The following is an 18,544-nucleotide window of genomic DNA, read 5'->3' as shown; positions in this document are numbered from 1 at the left end:
AATGCGAAAATATTTTTTTGACGGCGACTTACGTAGGGAGAAACGATCGCCACAATAAAATAGGGGAAATCAGACCTGGTACGGAAAGATATAGGTGTTCGTTTCTTCTGCGCTCTATACCAGATTGGAATAACAGAGATTGTGAATGTGGTTCGATGAACCCTCTGCCAGGCACTTACATGTTATTTGAAGAGTATCGATGTAGATGTAGAGTCAATGACATTGTAATTACAATAGCAGCAGGCACAGGATCATCAAGATCCGATCGTTGATCACCGAAAATGCGTAGCCTGCTCAGGTTAGTCACATTTGTCGTTATGCCAGGTCTATGGTCGTTCCGGATACGCCGTCATCCAGGTAAACAGCCATTCCAAACACACCTCACACCACAGAAGCAGGCTGATGGGGCCAGTATTATGCTATGGGAAACATACGCCTTGGCTTTCATGAGAGCTTTGGTAGCAACTGAAGGAACCATGGCAGCTGTGGACTACGTGAACGTAATTGCAGATCATCTGCATCCCTGTAAGTTTGATGTCTTCCCTGACGCCGATACCATTTACCAGCACGATACCTGTGACGCGAGAATCGTGCTACAGGAGTTTGAGGATGACGACAGCTAACTCAAGTTGACGGCTTATCCGCCCAAAATCGCCTGATGTGAATCCGATGGAACATATGTGGGGCGCAATGGGAGGCCAGGTGCGCGTCCACAAACCATATACTTCCAAAAACGTACCAAGGACTTGTCGATCCATGCCACCCTGAATCGCTTTTGTATTGCGCTCCAGAGGTGTTAAGCAAGAGGCCATAATGTTAGGGCTCATTTACGTACTTGTATACTCACATTTAGCAAGCCACCTTATAGTTTGTTCCAGAAGGCGCTTTTTGTATCACCCCTGCACCAAACGTCCATTACGCTACTGAATATTAGAATGTGGAGACTCCTTTAATAGCTGCTGTCTTCTGCTCTCGTGGGTCATAGTCGAATTTTCTCTGTCTCTTCTGTTTATTCTACCCGGCAAGGCTCCCATACTGATAAGCAATATTCAAAATTAGTCGGGCAAGTGTTCTGGAAGCCACCGAATTACGCTGCCATTAAAGGTGAACAGCAGAATGGATAGCAAATAACCAAATTTTTATTTCTTATGCATATAAGTATAGTAAGAAGAATATATGCTTCAGTTTGTTGGTCATTTGGTTGGATACAGACTGCCCAGGTTAGTACATGGAGCTGTCACCTCCAGAAGCGTGGTACTAAGTGACTGGGCATCGGCTGGAACTGACCTCTCGTAACAGATAAGGGTACTTCTTTCCATGTTGTTATAATTCTATGCTATATTCCATCTATCGTGGTGGCTGGCGAAAGATGGCATGCTATTCCACTGCATGACCAGATGTTTTCCATAGGTAGAGATATGGAGAACATGAGGCTTCGGCGAGAGATGCGTCAGAATGGCATCGGTAACAAACCGTCTTGCGTTGCATTGTTGGAAGATGTCACGGAGACCTCACACATGAGCAGAGCCACCGGCCTTAAAATGTCAGAAATGGAATGGCTGCTGTCCACATTATCGGTTATGCGAAATAGGCGTGATGTGCCGCGGTCGCGTAATTTTATGACCGTCAGACTGAGGTCTAAGGCAAAGGTCTGGTGATGTCACGAATCAACTGTTGCGTGGATACATAAGTGAACATTGGATCGTCTCCTAAATATTTCAAACTATTTGATTTTTCGTGTTGTGTCTGAGCTAAGAAAAAAAAAGTATAGTTATAGACGCTGTTAGTAGTCTTGCATTACGATTACTCCTCGTAGTTAACTGTTGTTCAAATGGTTCAGGTGGCTCTGACCACTATGGGACTTAACATCTGAGGTCATCAGTCCCCTAGAACTTAGAACTACTTAAACCTAACTAACCTAAGGAGGACACACACATCCATGCCCGAGGCAGGAGTCGAACCTGCGACCGTAGCGGTCGCGCGGTTCCAGACCGAAGCGCCTAGAACCGCTCGGCCACTCCGGCTGGCTTAACTGTTGTATTATGTGCTTAAATAAACTGCATTTTCACACGACATTTATTGACCCCGAGATTCCGAATTAGGCCTGGAACGATAGGACAGCACGTCAGAAAAACTGAATCTCGCGCCGGTTTTCGTGTCAACCGCGCGGCACGGAATTATTAGTTAAACGCCGCGCCAACGTCAGCCACGTCAAGCGCTGTCAGACCAGCGGCAGATGTGAGACTTAGTTCAGCTGTAGCCAAAGCCCCGCACTTCTGGTCGAATAGTCCAGTACTGTGGTTTGCCCAAGTTGAGAGCCAATTTGTTTTGGGTCTCATCGCATCAGTGTGATGCAATTAACGAGCAAATGCCTACGGAGGTACAAGACATCCTAACTTCTCGACCAAGCACTGAAAGATACACCTTCATCAAGCGTGCACTTGCAACGCGCTTTTCGCCTACAGGAGCTAAGAGACTTGAAAAACTGTCCTGCACTGAAGAACTCGGCGATCGCACACCATCTCGACTACTTCGTCGTCTTCGCACGCTGGCAGGCAACGCAATTAACGGTGACATTATGTGGAATATTCACTGATGAGCCAAAACATTATGACCACCTGATTAATAGCTAGTTTGTTCTTTTCTGGAACGAAAAATCTCTGATTGTGCGTATCAGGAATCCGACAGTTTGTTGATAGGTTTGTGGATGTACAGGCGTGGACAAAACGAGCGAGACCCCTCTCCTTTTCGTTATGCTGATCCGCACAGCTTTAAAGTCTGCTACACAGCATAACAGGCAAGGCGACGAAGTGCTACCAACGTACTATGCAAGTTCGTTCAGCTGATGTTTGTGATAGCTGGCACTGGAGAAATTCTCACTTCGAAGACGCCACAGCATCGTTTGCCACCACTTCGTGGGAAACGAAATACCTCAAGTATAAGCCAATGTATTGTATTCGCATATATGTGACTATGACTTGGATCTAAAGTGTGGTTATGGATAGTACGTATGCTCAGATTTCAAATCTAACATCATGAATAAAGACAAGGGGAAATGAATTAGGCGTCCTTCCTCTTCCCTAACATCAAATATGTTTTAGTTATTCTTAAATTAACTGCGTAGAAAATCATTCACTACAAGTGAATAACTTTTTACTAACACCAGATGATATTAACAGGTTGCCGGCGCTGGTTAGCCGTGCGCTCAACGGCGTCATATCGCGGACCGCGCGGCTGCTTGCGCCGTCTGTTCGAATCCTTCCCCTGGCATGGATGTGTGTTAGATTAGGTAGGTTGAAGTAGTTCTAGATCTAGGGGACTGATGACCTAAGCAGTTTGGTGGCATAGTTCTTAGAGCCATTTTTTGACCTGTCGCGTAAATTTTCTTCACATAAACGGTCGTATCTTTATATTGCGTTGACATGGCTCACTTTTTTACACCACCAACGGACCGTATACCACAGGAAGTGCGATACATTTCCGCTTATGTCCACCGGTACTCGAAGTAAACTGGTTTTAAGGGTTGGGTAGACAGATAGACGGTCAAGAAAGTGAGACTAGTAGGGTTCCATTTTTACCGATTTACGTGACGAAATCCTAACAACGAAAATAGCTACCACAGTTACTGAAGATGAGGGCCGCATAATAATTTCCCCTACTCTTTATTCGAAATGTTCCAGTTGCAGTCGATACATCAGCATATTAATCGTAGCTACGCTTTCGATCCAAATCACGTTTACAGGAATGCACATAAAATCCATTTGCCTATACACGTGGTAGTTCAGATCCCAGTATCAATGTCACCGCGTTTTAGATGTGCGAGCATTCCCATTGCCAACTACCTTAAGGAACACTTCGGCTAATGAACCTTTTCTGGCTGTGGCACGTCTAATGGAGAATTCGAAACATTGTAGAAAACGATTGGCAGCTACGCCGCCGTTTATTTCCTGGGGTGGTGCAGAATAATCCTACTAAATTTACTCGCTAATGAGTTTCTTGTTATTTCGATAAACATCCCGAATGATTGTCACATAAGCGGTGACAGAGATAGACAATTCATGTTTTTGAGTCCAGAAAGCTCTAGGCAACAGAAACTGAAGGTCATTTTGCAATTTTCATTGCGAAATTGCCAGATTATTCATGTCTGTGGTAATAATAGATGGCTGTTTGCCTGGGTTGTCTGCTAGCGTAGTGAAAGGTGTCTGCTACTGCAAGAGAGGTCTGGTTTGTTTTCGGTTCTAATCTCGATGGAGGCAGATAGACTATCAGTAAAGGAATTTTAAGAAATTCTCGCGCCCTCAATACGTTTTATTGCTACCTTTATTCTGTACCGGCGCCTTGTGGATGTCGATAAGAAACTCTTGTAGAATTTCATACTTGTTACTGCCTACTTTTTCCGCTTCTGTCAATAATTGAATTGATTTAAGTGTGGCACTGAATGATTTTTAACTGAATTTCGTTTTGAATCTCCACGCATTGCTAAATTTGCACACTTTCATGGTAGGTTAGCAACGGTAATCCAGTATGACTGGACTGAACGTTGACACAGACCGTTTCGAGGCCGAATGCGCATAACATTTTGCTAATTCGTAACGATCTGCGGTACCTTGTCTTACTAAGAGAGTTATGTTACCTAAATAAGCTGAAATTCATTTTTATTAGTACAGTTCATACTAATTAGCCTTTCTTCTTTCATTTATATCTTATACACTCCTGGAAATTGAAATAAGAACACCGTGAATTCATTGTCCCAGGAAGGGGAAACTTTATTGACACATTAGTGGGGTCAGATACATCACATGATCACACTGACAGAACCGCAGGCACATAGACACAGGCAACAGAGCGTGCACAATGTCGGCACTAGTACAGTGTATATCCACCTTTCGTAGCAATGCAGGCTGGTATTCTCCCATGGAGACGATCGTAGACATGCTGGATGTAGTCCTGTGGAACGGCTTGCCATGCCATTTCCACCTGGCACCTCAGTTGGACCAGCGTTCGTGCTGGACGTGCAGACTGCGTGAGACGACGCTTCATCCAGTCCCAAACATGCTCAATGGGGGACAGATCCGGAGATCTTGCTGGCCAGGGTAGTTGACTTACACCTTCTAGAGCACGTTGGGTGGCACGGGATACATGCGGACGTGCATTGTCCTGTTGGAACAGCAAGTTCCCTTGCCGGTCTAGGAATGGTAGAACGATGGGTTCGATGACGGTTTGGATGTACCATGCACTATTCAGTGTCCCCTCGACGATCACCAGAGGTGTACGGCCAGTGTAGGAGATCGCTCCCCACACCATGATGCCGGGTGTTGGCCCTGTGTGCCTCGGTCGAATGCAGTCCTGATTGTGGCGCTCACCTGCACGGCGCCAAACACGCATACGACCATCATTGGCACCAAGGCAGAAGCGACTCTCATCGCTGAAGACGACACGTCTCCACTCGTCCCTCCATTCACGCCTGTCGCGACACCACTGGAGGCGGGCTGCACGATGTTGGGGCGTGAGCGGAATGCGGCCTAACGATGTGTGGGACCGTAGCCCAGCTTCATGGAGACGGTTGCGAATGGTCCTCGCCGATACCCCAGGAGCAACAGTGTCCCTAATTTGCTGGGAAGTGGCGGTGCGGTCCCCTACGGCACTGCGTAGGATCCTACGGTCTTGGCGTGCATCCGTGCGTCGCTGCGGTCCGGTCCCAGGTCGACGGGCACGTGCACTTTCCGTCGACCACTGGCGACAACATCGATGTACTGTGGAGACCTCACGCTCTACGTGTTGAGCAATTCGGCGGTACGTCCAGCCAGCCTCCCGCATGCCCACTATACGCCCTCGCTCAAAGTCCGTCAACTGCACATACGGTTCACGTCCACGCTGTCGCGGCATGCTACCAGTGTTAAAGACTGCGATGGAGCTCCGTATGCCACGGCAAACTGGCTGACACTGACGGCGGCGGTGCACAAATGCTGCGCAGCTAGCGCCATTCGACGGCCAACACCGCGGTTCCTGGTGTGTCCGCTGTGCCGTGCGTGTGATCATTGCTTGTACAGCCCTCTCGCAGTGTCCGGAGCAAGTATGGTGGGTCTGACACACCGGTGTCAATGTGTTCTTTTTTCAATTTCCAGGAGTGTATTGAGGTGTTGTGGTTAACACACTAATCAGCACTGATATAGTCTTACACATTATTGAAAACAGTCTGACAAATTACGGATAGTTTTTCAATTTCTCACCTCTGCATAGTATGTTGGTAGCACTTCGTCGCCTTGCCTGTTATACTGTGTAATAGACTTTAAAGCTGTGCGGATCAGCATAACGAAAAGACGAGGGGTCTCGCTCGTTTTGTCCACGACTGTACGCGGTCTTAGATGTCTACGCACAGATCATGTAAGTCGCGTAAATAACGGGCCGCTGATTTGCCTACCCGGTGATGGCACCCGATAGCGATCCACGTGGGTTCCACAGGAGTTACGTCAGTCAAATTTGGTCCCTCAGATATCAACGTTTGTTGGCTCTAATAGTCCTCAACCCACTGTAGCATGGTTGTGTCACCAAGGTACGGTCAATTATACTGCTGAAAGATGAGATCGTTGTCGGAGAAGACATCAACCATGAAGGGATGCAGGTGGTTCGTAGCTGTCAGCACGTCTTCGATTACGACCAAAGTTCCCATGCAAACGCAAGGGAATGTCTCTAATAGCTTAACTCTCCTCCCATAAGCCTGTATCCATAGCTCTCTGCACGTTTCGAGTCGCCGTTCGTCTCGAAGACGGTGGTTATGGAGACGAAAGTCGACCTAATGTAGCAAAAATGTGATTCACGCGAAGAACCGACATGTTTCCATTGTTCGACTGTCGAATCCCGATGGTCTCGTGCTCACTGCAATCGACGATGTCGTTCGGTCAACATGTGAACAATAGGTGTGGTCTGATGTGGAGCTCCGTGTTCAACAATGTACGATGAAGAGTGTGCTCTGAGACACTTTTGTGTGAACCAGCATTGTGTCCTTTCGGCAGAGATGCCACAAATCACAATCTATCCTACATTGCAGGGTATACAAGCCCCCGAACCCCACGTTCTGTGAAGAGTGGTGGACGTTCAACCATTTAGCTCCTTGTGGTAGTTCCACTGTCCTTCTACGAGTCCCATCCATAAAGTAAGCTTCCTGGTGTTGTTTCCTTTAAAATAGACGTATTTAGCCGCGAAAGCTACGCATGCGCAACAGATCTATGGCGTGACAATCAAATTCCCGCCAGAAAGGTCCCGCCTGGTGCCGGTAGCACAGCACCAGTGCCCCGAAATAGCATCTCTTATTCGTCCTCCCGCCACCCTCGAGGTTCGGTTAGTGACAAGGTCTCGTAATGCGCAAAACATAGCGCAAATCCAAATTCAACATCAGGTCTGTCAGGTCTATGGACAGAACATCATGAGCAAACTGATGGTGTGTCGTTGGTGTAGGATTTTTTCCGAAGGTCGTCGAAGTGTCCCCAATGAAGAACATAGTGGGCAACCGTCCCTCATCAAAGGCCACCTGGTTGAGCTGGTGTGGCAGTGCATCCTGGAGATGATTAAGAATCTCAGCAGCCGTTTTCCACAGATATCGCAACCCCTGTTGTATGAAACTGTCACTAAGCACCTGTTGTTCAAGAAATTGTGTGCCAGGTGGGTACCTAAAAACCTGATACCCAAGCAGAAAACGAAATGCTTTGGAGCAGCACTGGCATTTTTGCAGTAGTATCATGATGATGGCGAGGAGTTCCTCGACAGGATCACCATGGGCGATGAGATGCGGATTTCTCACTTGATCCCAGAAACCAAGCAGCATTCAACGCATTGGCGTCACAGTGGACCTCCAGTCAAGACGAAATTCAAACCGACTGTATCAGTGCAGAAAATGATATGCACGGTGTTTGGAAGAGGAACGGCATTCTACTCATTGAATTCCTGCCCAGAGATGAAACAGGGAATGCTGACCGTTACTGTGAAACTGTGCAGAAACTGCGACGAGCCATTCAGAACGAGAGGCGTGGACTACTTACTGCAGGTGTTTGCTGTTCCATGACAACGCTTGTCCCCATACAGCTTGGCACGCAGCTACTGTTTCGCAGAAGTTCGACTGGGAGCTGTTTGATCATCCAGCATACAGTCCTGATTTTACTCCCAGCAGTTTTCATCTTTTCTTGCACGTTTTGACAACGACGAAGAGCTGAAGACGAGTGTCACGCGCTGGTTTCATTCACGGGCGGCAGACTTCTATGACACAGGGATACAAAAGTTGATTCCAGAACATGACAATGTCTCAATTCTTTTGGTGACTTTGTTGAAAAAAGCTCGAACATTGCTGTACCTGTTGCCAACAAATTTTTTCGTGTAACTACGTTGTCTTTGTTAAAGAAAAGGAGGGAAGGGGAGTTACTTTCTACATGCGCCTCGTACCTCTTTCCGTAGCTGCTCACGATAGTAGCACCAAGTTCTCCATTTTCGAAATAATCGTTCACAGGATCTGCGTAGTACGAGGGTGAGTCAAACGAAAACCTTAAATATTTTTTAAATATTATTTATTGTGCAGAAGTGGTATGAAGCTGTATCACTTTTCAACGTAATCTCCCCCACGCTCAACGCAAGTCCTCCAGCGCTTACAAAGCGCATAAATTCCTTTAGAAAAAAAATTCTTTTGGTAGTCCACTCATGCACCGCGTGGCGTACCTCTTCATCAGAACGGAACTTCTTTCCTCCCACTGCGTCTCTGAGTGGTCCAAACATATAGAAATCAGTTGGGGCAAGGTCTGGTGAGTATGGTGGATGAGGAAGACACTCAAAATGCAGGTCTGTGATTGTTGAAACTGTTGTACGGGCAGTGTGGGGCCTTGCATTGTTATGTTGCAAAAGGACACCTGCTGACAGCAATCCACGTCACTTCGATTTGATTGCAGGCTGCAGATTGTTTTTAATGAGATCTGTGTATGATGCACTGGTGACAGTGGTCCATCTAGGCATGTAATGCTCCAAAATGACGCCTTTTTCGTCTCAAAAGAGAGCCAGCATAACCTTCCCTGCTGATGGTTCTATTCGAAACTTCTTTGGTTTGCTCGCTCTCTTCGTTTCCGGTTGGTGGAAGTGAACCCAAGTTTCGTCCCCAGTAACGATTCTTGCAAAGAAGTGTGGTGTCACAAGGCTTAGGCCTGTCCCACCCCTCATTAAATCGACCAGGACTTATACGAATAATTGTAAGAACAGTTATTATTATGTTCTTTAATTTTGTTTTGGGTTTTCAGAAATACTGTGGGAAGAAAGTTTATTTATGTTGCAGATAACGTGGTAGACGTTGCCCAACGATCACCACGAAAGTTCGACGTAGCGGAAAGTGGGCAAGGAATAAAACGAATGCTGCAAACTACCGCGAGCCATGGAAGAGCCTGGGCCGCGAGGGCGTCCACCTTCCTAGGTCGTCGTTGGACAACGTCAGAGGAAGAGATATTCTGCTTTCTCTTTGTAAACAGATCGATCGAATCTTAAAAGGTTCATGTAAAACGTATAGGCGGGTGACACATTAGGTGGGACCCGATGCCTGTAATACTTCCACAGCTATTAAAAAGGTGTTAAACGGCAAAACCAATAGTTCATCATTTATATAGATAAAAAGAAGTAAAGATATAGTAAAGGGAGAGTTGCGGCGTCAGAACAAAAAGTGATACATCGCTCAGCAACGAAGAAGGACGTAAACAGCGGGCGTTACGTGGTGAAAACAAATCAGCTGATAAAATAGTAACTCTGTAATTAAGCATAAAGCCACGTAACACTGCAGAAACCATCACCTTCTCGTTCAAAGCGCCGAAGAAGTTCTTCACAAGCATCAGCACGTCGTTCTCTCATTTCAGGAGTCAGCTGCCGTGTCACCCATATTGCGGACATTTTGTGAAACTGGAGCACATCATGCACAATGTGGTGTGCTGACCCATGACTAATCTGTAAAGATGCTGCAACGTCATTCAGTGTCACTCGGCGGTTTTCCTTCACTATGGCTTCAACTGCTGCAATGTTTGACCTGGATGAGGAGCATCTCCCACTGAAGTCATACCACATTCGAACTCCCTACTCAGTTCGTAGACTTGCTGCTGTGACAAACATGCATCACCGTACTGAACCTTCATTCGTCGATGAATTTCAATAGGTTTCACACCTTCACTACGCAAAAACCGAATAACAGAACGCTGTTCTTCCCCGGTGCAAGTCGCAAGTGGGGCGGCCATCTCTATACTAATACTGCGGCGGTATGTGTGCATCTGCACTATGCTGCCACCTACAGGCCATTCTGCACGCTGTTTGTAGCACGCCTACCAACTTACAGCAGAACGGCGCGAAATTTCGATTTGTTATTACAAATTTAAGGTTATCATTTGACTCACCTTCGTAATAATCTGCTTTCTGTCAAAGTTGATTATCTCAATGGATTTCCCCATTTGCAGACCATATCTTCGCTAGGGTGATCCCCCGCCCATGTCTGTTCCGCTTACATACTTTCGTTACCGCACCACGTTCCCGAAACGCCACCAGGCGGCATCCCACGTCGCGGTGGGCAGTGGTCATAATGTTTTGACTTTTCAATGTATGGCGATCACGCTTACCTCCGGCTGCACAGAAAATACTCGCAGTCTGCGCTGGTGACCTCGACGTTGTCGCTCAAACTGCTGACCAGCAGTCAAAATGTATCCAACGGAGGGCATCACCGGCATGCCGTCCAAAATAGAGACTCCTGCAGAGCTTTCTCTGGAAGCACAAGTAGCTGAACTGTCTAAGCAAGTCACGGCCCAACAAATACTCCGCTCCACACGTGTGCCCTAACAGCAACGCTCTTCCAGCAGAAAAATGAGTTTTCCCATCAGGGAGAATATCTGCTGGTATCACAAACAATTTGGAGCTGAGGTTCGGCTGTGTCGACCATCCTGTGACAAGCAAACCGCCGCCGGAAATCAATACCGAGGGCGACTGAGTTCAAACCGGACAGCAGGAAACTGTTTACAACCGAACACACTACTGAGCCACAATTTATCATTAACACAGCCTCCTAATCGCACTCCGTAGTGAAATACCGATGGAAATTACCTGTATACTGCGAATGGCTCTTCCATCAAGTCATATGACTACCTCAACTTACATCTAAACTTCAGTCTTCGGCATGAATTCATGTGGAGATTTAGTGTTGCCGATTTAAAAAAATGGTTCAAATGGCTCTGAGCACTGTGGGACTTAACTTCTGTGGTTATCAGTCCCCTAGAACTTAGAACTACTTAAACCTAACTAACCTAAGGCGATCACACACATCCATGCCCGAGGCAGGATTCGAACCTACGACCGTAGCGGTCACACGATTCCAGACTGAAGCGCCTAGAACCGCACGGTCACACGGGCCGGCTGTTGCCGATTTACTGTTCTCGATTGTTGGAGAGGTCTTCATATCTTTTTAGAGTGTCCTCCTATATCTTCGTAGGCGTTGCCCGCTGGATTTTACAACACAGTTGCAACACAATGCCATTTAAGTTGCATTCAAAGTCATTGTAGGTGATTCACCATACAATGGTCCGCTTCCCTGGAATCACCTTCCTATCGCCTGCTAAACAATAACATCACACTGTCACTACGCCAGGACCGTAAGTTCATGCATGGGCGTGTCATCTGCATGCAAGAGTTTGCTTTTATGTCAGCACAAGGGATCTGTCGCCCTTCAAATAGCAGCTGGGACTCTCCAGTCCATATTGCCCTAATAAGAATAATTGGTGGCACCCTTGTGGTGCTATCGTCAGATTAACGACAGAACGATACCTGATCGTTATCCTGTGCCACATATCGAAGGCTTTGCTGAGCACATTCTTGATAAGACTGTTTTCTTGACGATCGCCCGTGTCCGTACTTTTTACCATTATCATGTCCGCTCGCGATAGCTGAGTTGTGGCACGGTAGCTCAGTGTTCGGTCAGAGGGCTAGCTACCCTCTGTAATTAAAAAAAAAAAACTGAGTTAATGGGTCAACTACGAACTGAAACGAGGGTCTTTCGACGTCCGCCCAGAGCAGATACAACGAACGGAAACGAACAAAATTGGAATTAAAAAAAAAAAAAAAGTGGTCAGCGTGGTAGATTGTCAATCCTAAGGGCTTGGGTTCGATTCCCGGTGGGGTCGGAGATTTTTCTCCGCTCAGAGACTGGGTATTGTGTTGTCCTAATCATCATCATTTCATCCACATCGACCAACGCCACCTTCTCTCTAGGTGGCGTTGCATCGACGCGCAAGTCACCGAAGTGACGTCAAATCGAAAGACTTGCACCCGGCGAACGGTCTACCCGACGGGAGGCCCTAGTCACATGACATTATTATTATCATCATCCTATCCAGTTTTTTAGGCATCCTTGCCTGTTTCAATTTCGATAGATTGCAGCTGATCTTTCTATCTCTTCTTACGACACCCAACATTTATTTTCCCTTCAGGTATATATTTGTATATTAATTTAGGTATTCGTTCTTCTGAAGTCCTTTAAATTACTTCATGCCATTTCTTTCTGTACTCCTCTGTTTCCTGTAGTATGACTTCGACTCCCAGTTCCTTTCTTGTTTCACTATTTTTTATGTAGTCTATGGGTCTGTTATCAGTTAGTGGTCTTAGGAGTCTCATGTCTGCTGCATCAATCCTCCTCTTTGACTGGTGCTTAGAGTCCACGTCAATGACAAATACGTTAGAACTGGTACTGCCACTACATTATAAAATTTTAGTACTGCCTCTTTCCTAACTTTTTTTGAGCAGAGTGCAACTGCTGGATTTTTGCAATTTGTATTTCTGATCATTTTGTATAGCATTTGAGATCTCACATGTCAGGTATTTAAGAGTGTTTACTTATTCTAGCGGTTTGTCATCAATTATTACTTTTGCTCTTAAATGCTTCTTATCATGTAACGCGATTATCTTCGTTTGTCCTTTAGATATTGTCATATTATAATGATTTGCTACCTTGTACAAGGACAAAACTGCTCTCTGTGCTTTTTATCATACACAAACTGCACCGGAAGATATATCCAAAACTGCTGTTGGCACTTCTTTCGAATTTCAGGAATGTGGGCGAATGACAATCGGACTACGCAATGCCACCCGTACTTTCTAGCACGTCACGGATTAAGTAAGTAGAGATTTAGAGTTTCGTTACGTCTACATTGATGACCACTTGCAATGTCGTCCAATGAGACAGAGCATCCAGCACAAGAATATGAATTAATGACTAAACCACAAAAATATGTCTTTGAATCAATGGATGTAAAATTCTTAGTATACCATATCAATGAACAAGGAATTCTGCTACCTCAGGACAGAGACGAAACTATCTCTCCGTTCCCCAAGTCCACTACAATAACAGAATTACATCGTTTCTTGGGGTTGAAAAACTTCTGTCGACGTTTTGTGCACAGTCTAGCATTATTGGCAGCACCTCTGAATGAAATGCTAAAAGTTACGAGTAAATTTGAAGACACGTTACAGCAGACTGATGAAATAAAAATACCATTGGTTGAAGTAAAAGCTGCTGTTGTCTTAGCTGCACTGTTGAGCTCATCCTCTTCTTGATCCACCTCTCTAAGTTATGGTAGACAGATGCATAGATTGCAACCGAGTTACCATTCTGTATACTCTCTGTTCCGTGGTATGATTTTACTTTTGTGATGACAATGCGAATAAATGTTTTAAATATTTTGCTTGTCTAGAAAATGGTAAATAAAGAAAACCTGACAATAATAGTGTAAAAATAATGCAGAGAAGGTGTTGCAAATGGGTTACTGTATTTACTGAAACTACACTCCTGGAAATTGAAATAAGAACACCGTGAATTCATTGTCCCAGGAAGGGGAAACTTTATTGACACATTCCTGGGGTCACATACATCACATGATCACACTGACAGAACCACAGGCACATAGACACAGGCAACAGAGCATGCACAATGTCGGCACTAGTACAGTGTATATCCACCTTTCGCAGCAATGCAGGCTGCTATTCTCCCATGGAGACGATCGTAGAGATGCTGGATGTAGTCCTGTGGAACGGCTTGCCATGCCATTTCCACCTGGCGCCTCAGTTGGACCAGCGTTCGTGCTGGACGTGATGACCGCGTGAGACGACGCTTCATCTAGTCCCAAACATGCTCAATGGGGAACAGATTCGGATATCTTGCTGGCCAGGGTAGTTGACTTACCCCTTCTAGAGCACGTTGGGTGGCACGGGATACATGCGGACGTGCATTGTCCTGTTGGAACAGCAAGTTCCCTTGCCGGTCTAGGAATGGTAGAACGATGGGATCGATGACGGTTTGGATGTACCGTGCACTATTTAGTGTCCCCTCGACGATCACCAGAGGTGTACGGCCAGTGTGGGAGATCGCTCCCCACACCATGATACCGGGTGTTGGCCCTGTGTGCCTCGGTCGTATGCAGTCCTGATTGTGGCGCTCACCTGCACGGCGCCAAACACGCATACGACCATCATTGGCACCAAGGCAGAAGCGACTCTCATCGCTGAAGACGACACGTCTCCATTCGTCCCTCCATTCACGCCTGTCGACACCACTGGAGGCGGGCTGCACGATGTTGGGGCGTGAGCGGAAGACGGCCTAACGGTGTGCGGGACCGTAGCCCAGCTTCATGGAGACGGTTGCGAATGGTCCTCGCCGATACCCCAGGAGGAACAGTGTCCCTAATTTGCTGGGAAGTGGCGGTGCGGTCCCCTACGGCACTGCGTAGGATCCTACGGTCTTGGCGTGCATCCGTGCGTCGCTGCGGTCCGGTCCCAGGTCGACGGGCACGTGCACTTTCCGTCGACCACTGGCGACAACATCGATGTACTGTGGAGACCTCACGCCCCACGTGTTGAGCAATTCGGCGGTACGTCCACCCGGCCTCCCGCATGCCCACTATACGCCCTCGCTCAAAGTCCGTCAACTGCACATACGGTTCACGTCCACGCTGTCGCGGAATGCTACCAGTGTTAAAGACTGCGATGGAGCTCCGTATGCCACGGCAAACTGGCTGACACTGACGGCGGCGGTGCACAAATGCTGCGCAGCTAGCGCCATTCGACGGCCAACACCGCGGTTCCTGGTGTGTCCGCTGTGTCGTGCGTGTGATCATTGCTTGTACAGCCCTCTCGCAGTGTCCGGAGCAAGTATGGTTGGTCTGACACACCGGTGTCAATGTGTACTTTTTTCCATTTCCAGGAGTGTATTTCATAGTTCCAAATGAGTTGTTTTTTCGTGACACCTCAGCTCCGTCTACAGTGTCATTGTAACGTACTTAATTAGAGCAAAGACTAGAAAATATGCAAATGCAACATAAAACGCAAAAAACTATTGTTGGCTGTCACTTCTTATTCCGTTACCGAAGAAACGTAAATAAAGTGGACTCTGAGCTGTGATATTATTACGAAAAGTACAATACCATTTCTCTTCACATCTTTAAGCCAACTTCAGTTCCTGGTATCAAATTATTAAGATATATGTAAAAGTCATGTACGCAGTTTCACAATACTTCTGAAGGTGATACGAGGATCACTCCAAAAGAAATGTACACTATTTTTAATGAGTATTTTATTCTACATGTTTGAAAGTTTTGCAGTGTGTAGATACATCCTTTAGGAACAATATTTTCATTTCTCCACATAATTTCCATCCCTCTCAACTGCTTTACGCCATCTTGGAACCAGCACCTGTATACCTGCATGCTAAAATTCTGGACCAACCTGTTGGAGCCACTGTTTGGCAGCGTGCACAAGGGAATCATCATCTCCAAACCTTGTTCGAGGAAGAGAGTCTTTCAGTTTCCCAAAGAGATGATAGTCACATGGAGCCAGGTCAGGACTGTAAGGCAGGTGTTTTAGTGTTGTCCATCTGAGTTTTGTGATCGCTTCCAGGGTTTTTTGACTGACATGTGTCCGTGCATTGTCGTGCAACAACAAAACGTCCTGCTTTTGCTGATGTGGTCGAACACTACTCAGTCCAGCTTGAAGTTTCTTGAGTGTCGTCACATTCAGAATTTATGGTGGTTCCACTTGGCATGATGTCCACAAGCAAGAGTCCTTTGGGATCGAAAAACACTGTAGCCATATCTTTTCCAGCAGAAGGTGTGGTTTTTGAATTTTTCTCCTTGGGTGATTTTGCATGATGCCATTCCATTGATTGCCTCTTCTTCTCTGGTGAAAAATGATGGAGCCATGTTTCATCACATGTCACAATTCTTCCAAGAAATGCATCTCCAACACTCTCTTACTGTTCCAAAATTTCGCTGCATACCGTTTTTATTGTTTCTTTGTGGACCACTGTCAGTATCTTGGGAACTCACTTGGCACAAACCTTTTTTAACGACACCACTTTCAGTATTCTGCGAACACTTCCTTCCCCTATCCCAACGTAGCGTGACAATTCGTTCACTGTGATGCGTCTGTCAGCAGTCACCAGTTCGTTAGCTCTCTGCACATTGTCTGGAGTGTGTGCAGTACAAGGCCTGCCGCTGCGAGGACAATCCTCAATATTGCTGTGCCCGCTTTCATCATGTAACCTGCTTGCCCACCGACTAACTGTACTGCGATCGACAGCAGCATCTCCAAACACCTTTTTCAACCTCTTGTGGATATTTACCACTATCTCGTTTTCACAGCACAGGAGTTCTACGACAGCACGTTGCTTCTGACGAACGTCAAGTGTAGCAGCCATCTTGAAGACATGTCGTGATGGCGCCACTCACGGGAACAGGTTGAACTAAGTTTGAAAACAAGCGGGAAGGATGTATCTACACATTGTAAGACTTTCACACATGCAGAATGAAAACTGTATTTTTACAAAAATAGTGTGCGTTTCTTTTGGAGTGACCCTCGTATATCTATAGCAGCGAAATAATAACACTCAAAACACGCAAGATGCTATACGAGCTAAAGTGCGCCGTCCCAAAATTTCGTGACTTCAGCTGCACGAGATGTTGCGGAGAGAATTGTAGTTCTGCACATCCGAATGCTCATCCCATAGATATTTATAGTCTGTGCTAAGGACAGCTGACAGCCTCAGCCTCATGCCGTGGCGCTGCTTGCAGGACGCAGGTCGTGTCTTCACGTGCGCCTTCACGCCAGCCATAGAGCCCGACGTGGAGGGCGCCTTCCTCACCGAGTCTCCTGCCATCCTGCAGGAGCGCGGCAACTTCTCGCAGGTGCCGCTTCTCATCGGCTCCACCAGTGTTGAGTGCCTCTTCATCACACGCGGTGAGTAGGGCCTGCTACTCTGCTCCTCGAGATGCAACGCCGTTTGAGAGTAGGCCTAAAGGGTTTTCAACAGCGCTGAGTAGTAGTTTTTAGTAGGACAGCTGCATCTACTGCACACTGATCAGCCAGAACATAATGACCGCCTAACTAATAGCCGGTATGCCCACATCTGCCACGGATAACACCAAGTGATGTAGCGTGGAAGCAATGAGGCCTTGGTAGGTCACTGGAGGGAGTTGGTTCAAATGGTCCAAATGGCTCTGAGCACTATGGGACTTAACATCTGAGGTCATCAGTCCCTGGAACTTAGAACTACTGAAACCTAACTAACCTAAGGGCATAACACACGACAATGCCCAACACAGGACTCGAACCTGCGACCGTAGCAGCAGCGCGGTTCCGGACTGAAGCGCCTAGAACCGCTCGGCCGCTGGAGGGAGTTGGCACCACATCTGCACGCACAAGTTACCTAATCCCCGTAAATTCCAGGGAGGTGGCGATGAGCTCTGACGCCACGTTCAGTCACATCCCAGATGTGTTCGATCAGTTTCAAATCTGGCGAGTCGAGGAACCAGCACTTCAGCTGAAGTCGCCACAGTGTCCTAGAACCACACCATCACACTCCTAGTCATGTGACATGGCTCATTATCTTGCTGAAAAATGCCACGGCCGTCGGAAAACATTATCGTCATGAAGGGGTGTGAGATACTCCTTGGCCCTCATGGTGCCTTGTACTAGCTCCTCTGGACCCGTGGACGCTTACGTCAATGTTTCCCAGAGTATAATGGAGCCACCCCCAGCTTGTCTCTGCCCGCAGTACAGGGGTCGAGGAGCTGTTCCCAAGGAAAACGACAGATTCACGTCCTCCCATCGGCTTGATGAAGAAGGTATCGGGATTCTTCAGACCATGCAACGCTCTCCAACTGCGCCAACGTCTAGTGCCTATGGTCACGTGCCCATTTCATACGTAGCTGCTGATGCCGTGGTGTTAACATCGACACACGCATGGACCACTGGCAGCGCAGGTCCATCATAAAGAGTTTTCGGTGCTGTGTGTGTTCAAACACGCCTGCACTCTGCCCAGCATTAAAATCTGATGTTAGTTCCATCAAAGATCGTAACCTGTCCTGTTTTATCAGTCCGCCCAGCCTACGTTGCCGGACATCTGTAAGGAGGGGTGGCTGCCCAACCCCACGACGTCTGGACGTTGTTTCACCTTGGTTTCGCCACACACACACACACCACAGCACTCCTTGAACACCAGACAAGT

General features: G+C 46.9%; 1 protein-coding gene across 1 annotated transcript in view; it reads left to right on the top strand.

Moving 5' to 3' along the window:
- Positions 1-18,544, top strand: part of LOC126335318 (esterase FE4-like) — a 299,162-nt gene that overhangs the window by 195,188 nt on the left and 85,430 nt on the right. The window contains exon 7 of the mRNA XM_049998474.1: positions 17,109-17,274. Within this exon, the coding sequence (XP_049854431.1) occupies positions 17,109-17,274 (166 nt within the window). The remainder of the gene's footprint in view (positions 1-17,108; positions 17,275-18,544) is intronic.

The sequence above is a fragment of the Schistocerca gregaria genome, chromosome 2, assembly GCF_023897955.1.
Source record: "Schistocerca gregaria isolate iqSchGreg1 chromosome 2, iqSchGreg1.2, whole genome shotgun sequence".
NCBI lineage: Eukaryota > Metazoa > Arthropoda > Insecta > Orthoptera > Acrididae > Schistocerca > Schistocerca gregaria.
The sequence above is the reverse complement of the archived record's forward strand: the minus strand, read 5'-3'. Positions and strand labels throughout refer to the sequence as shown.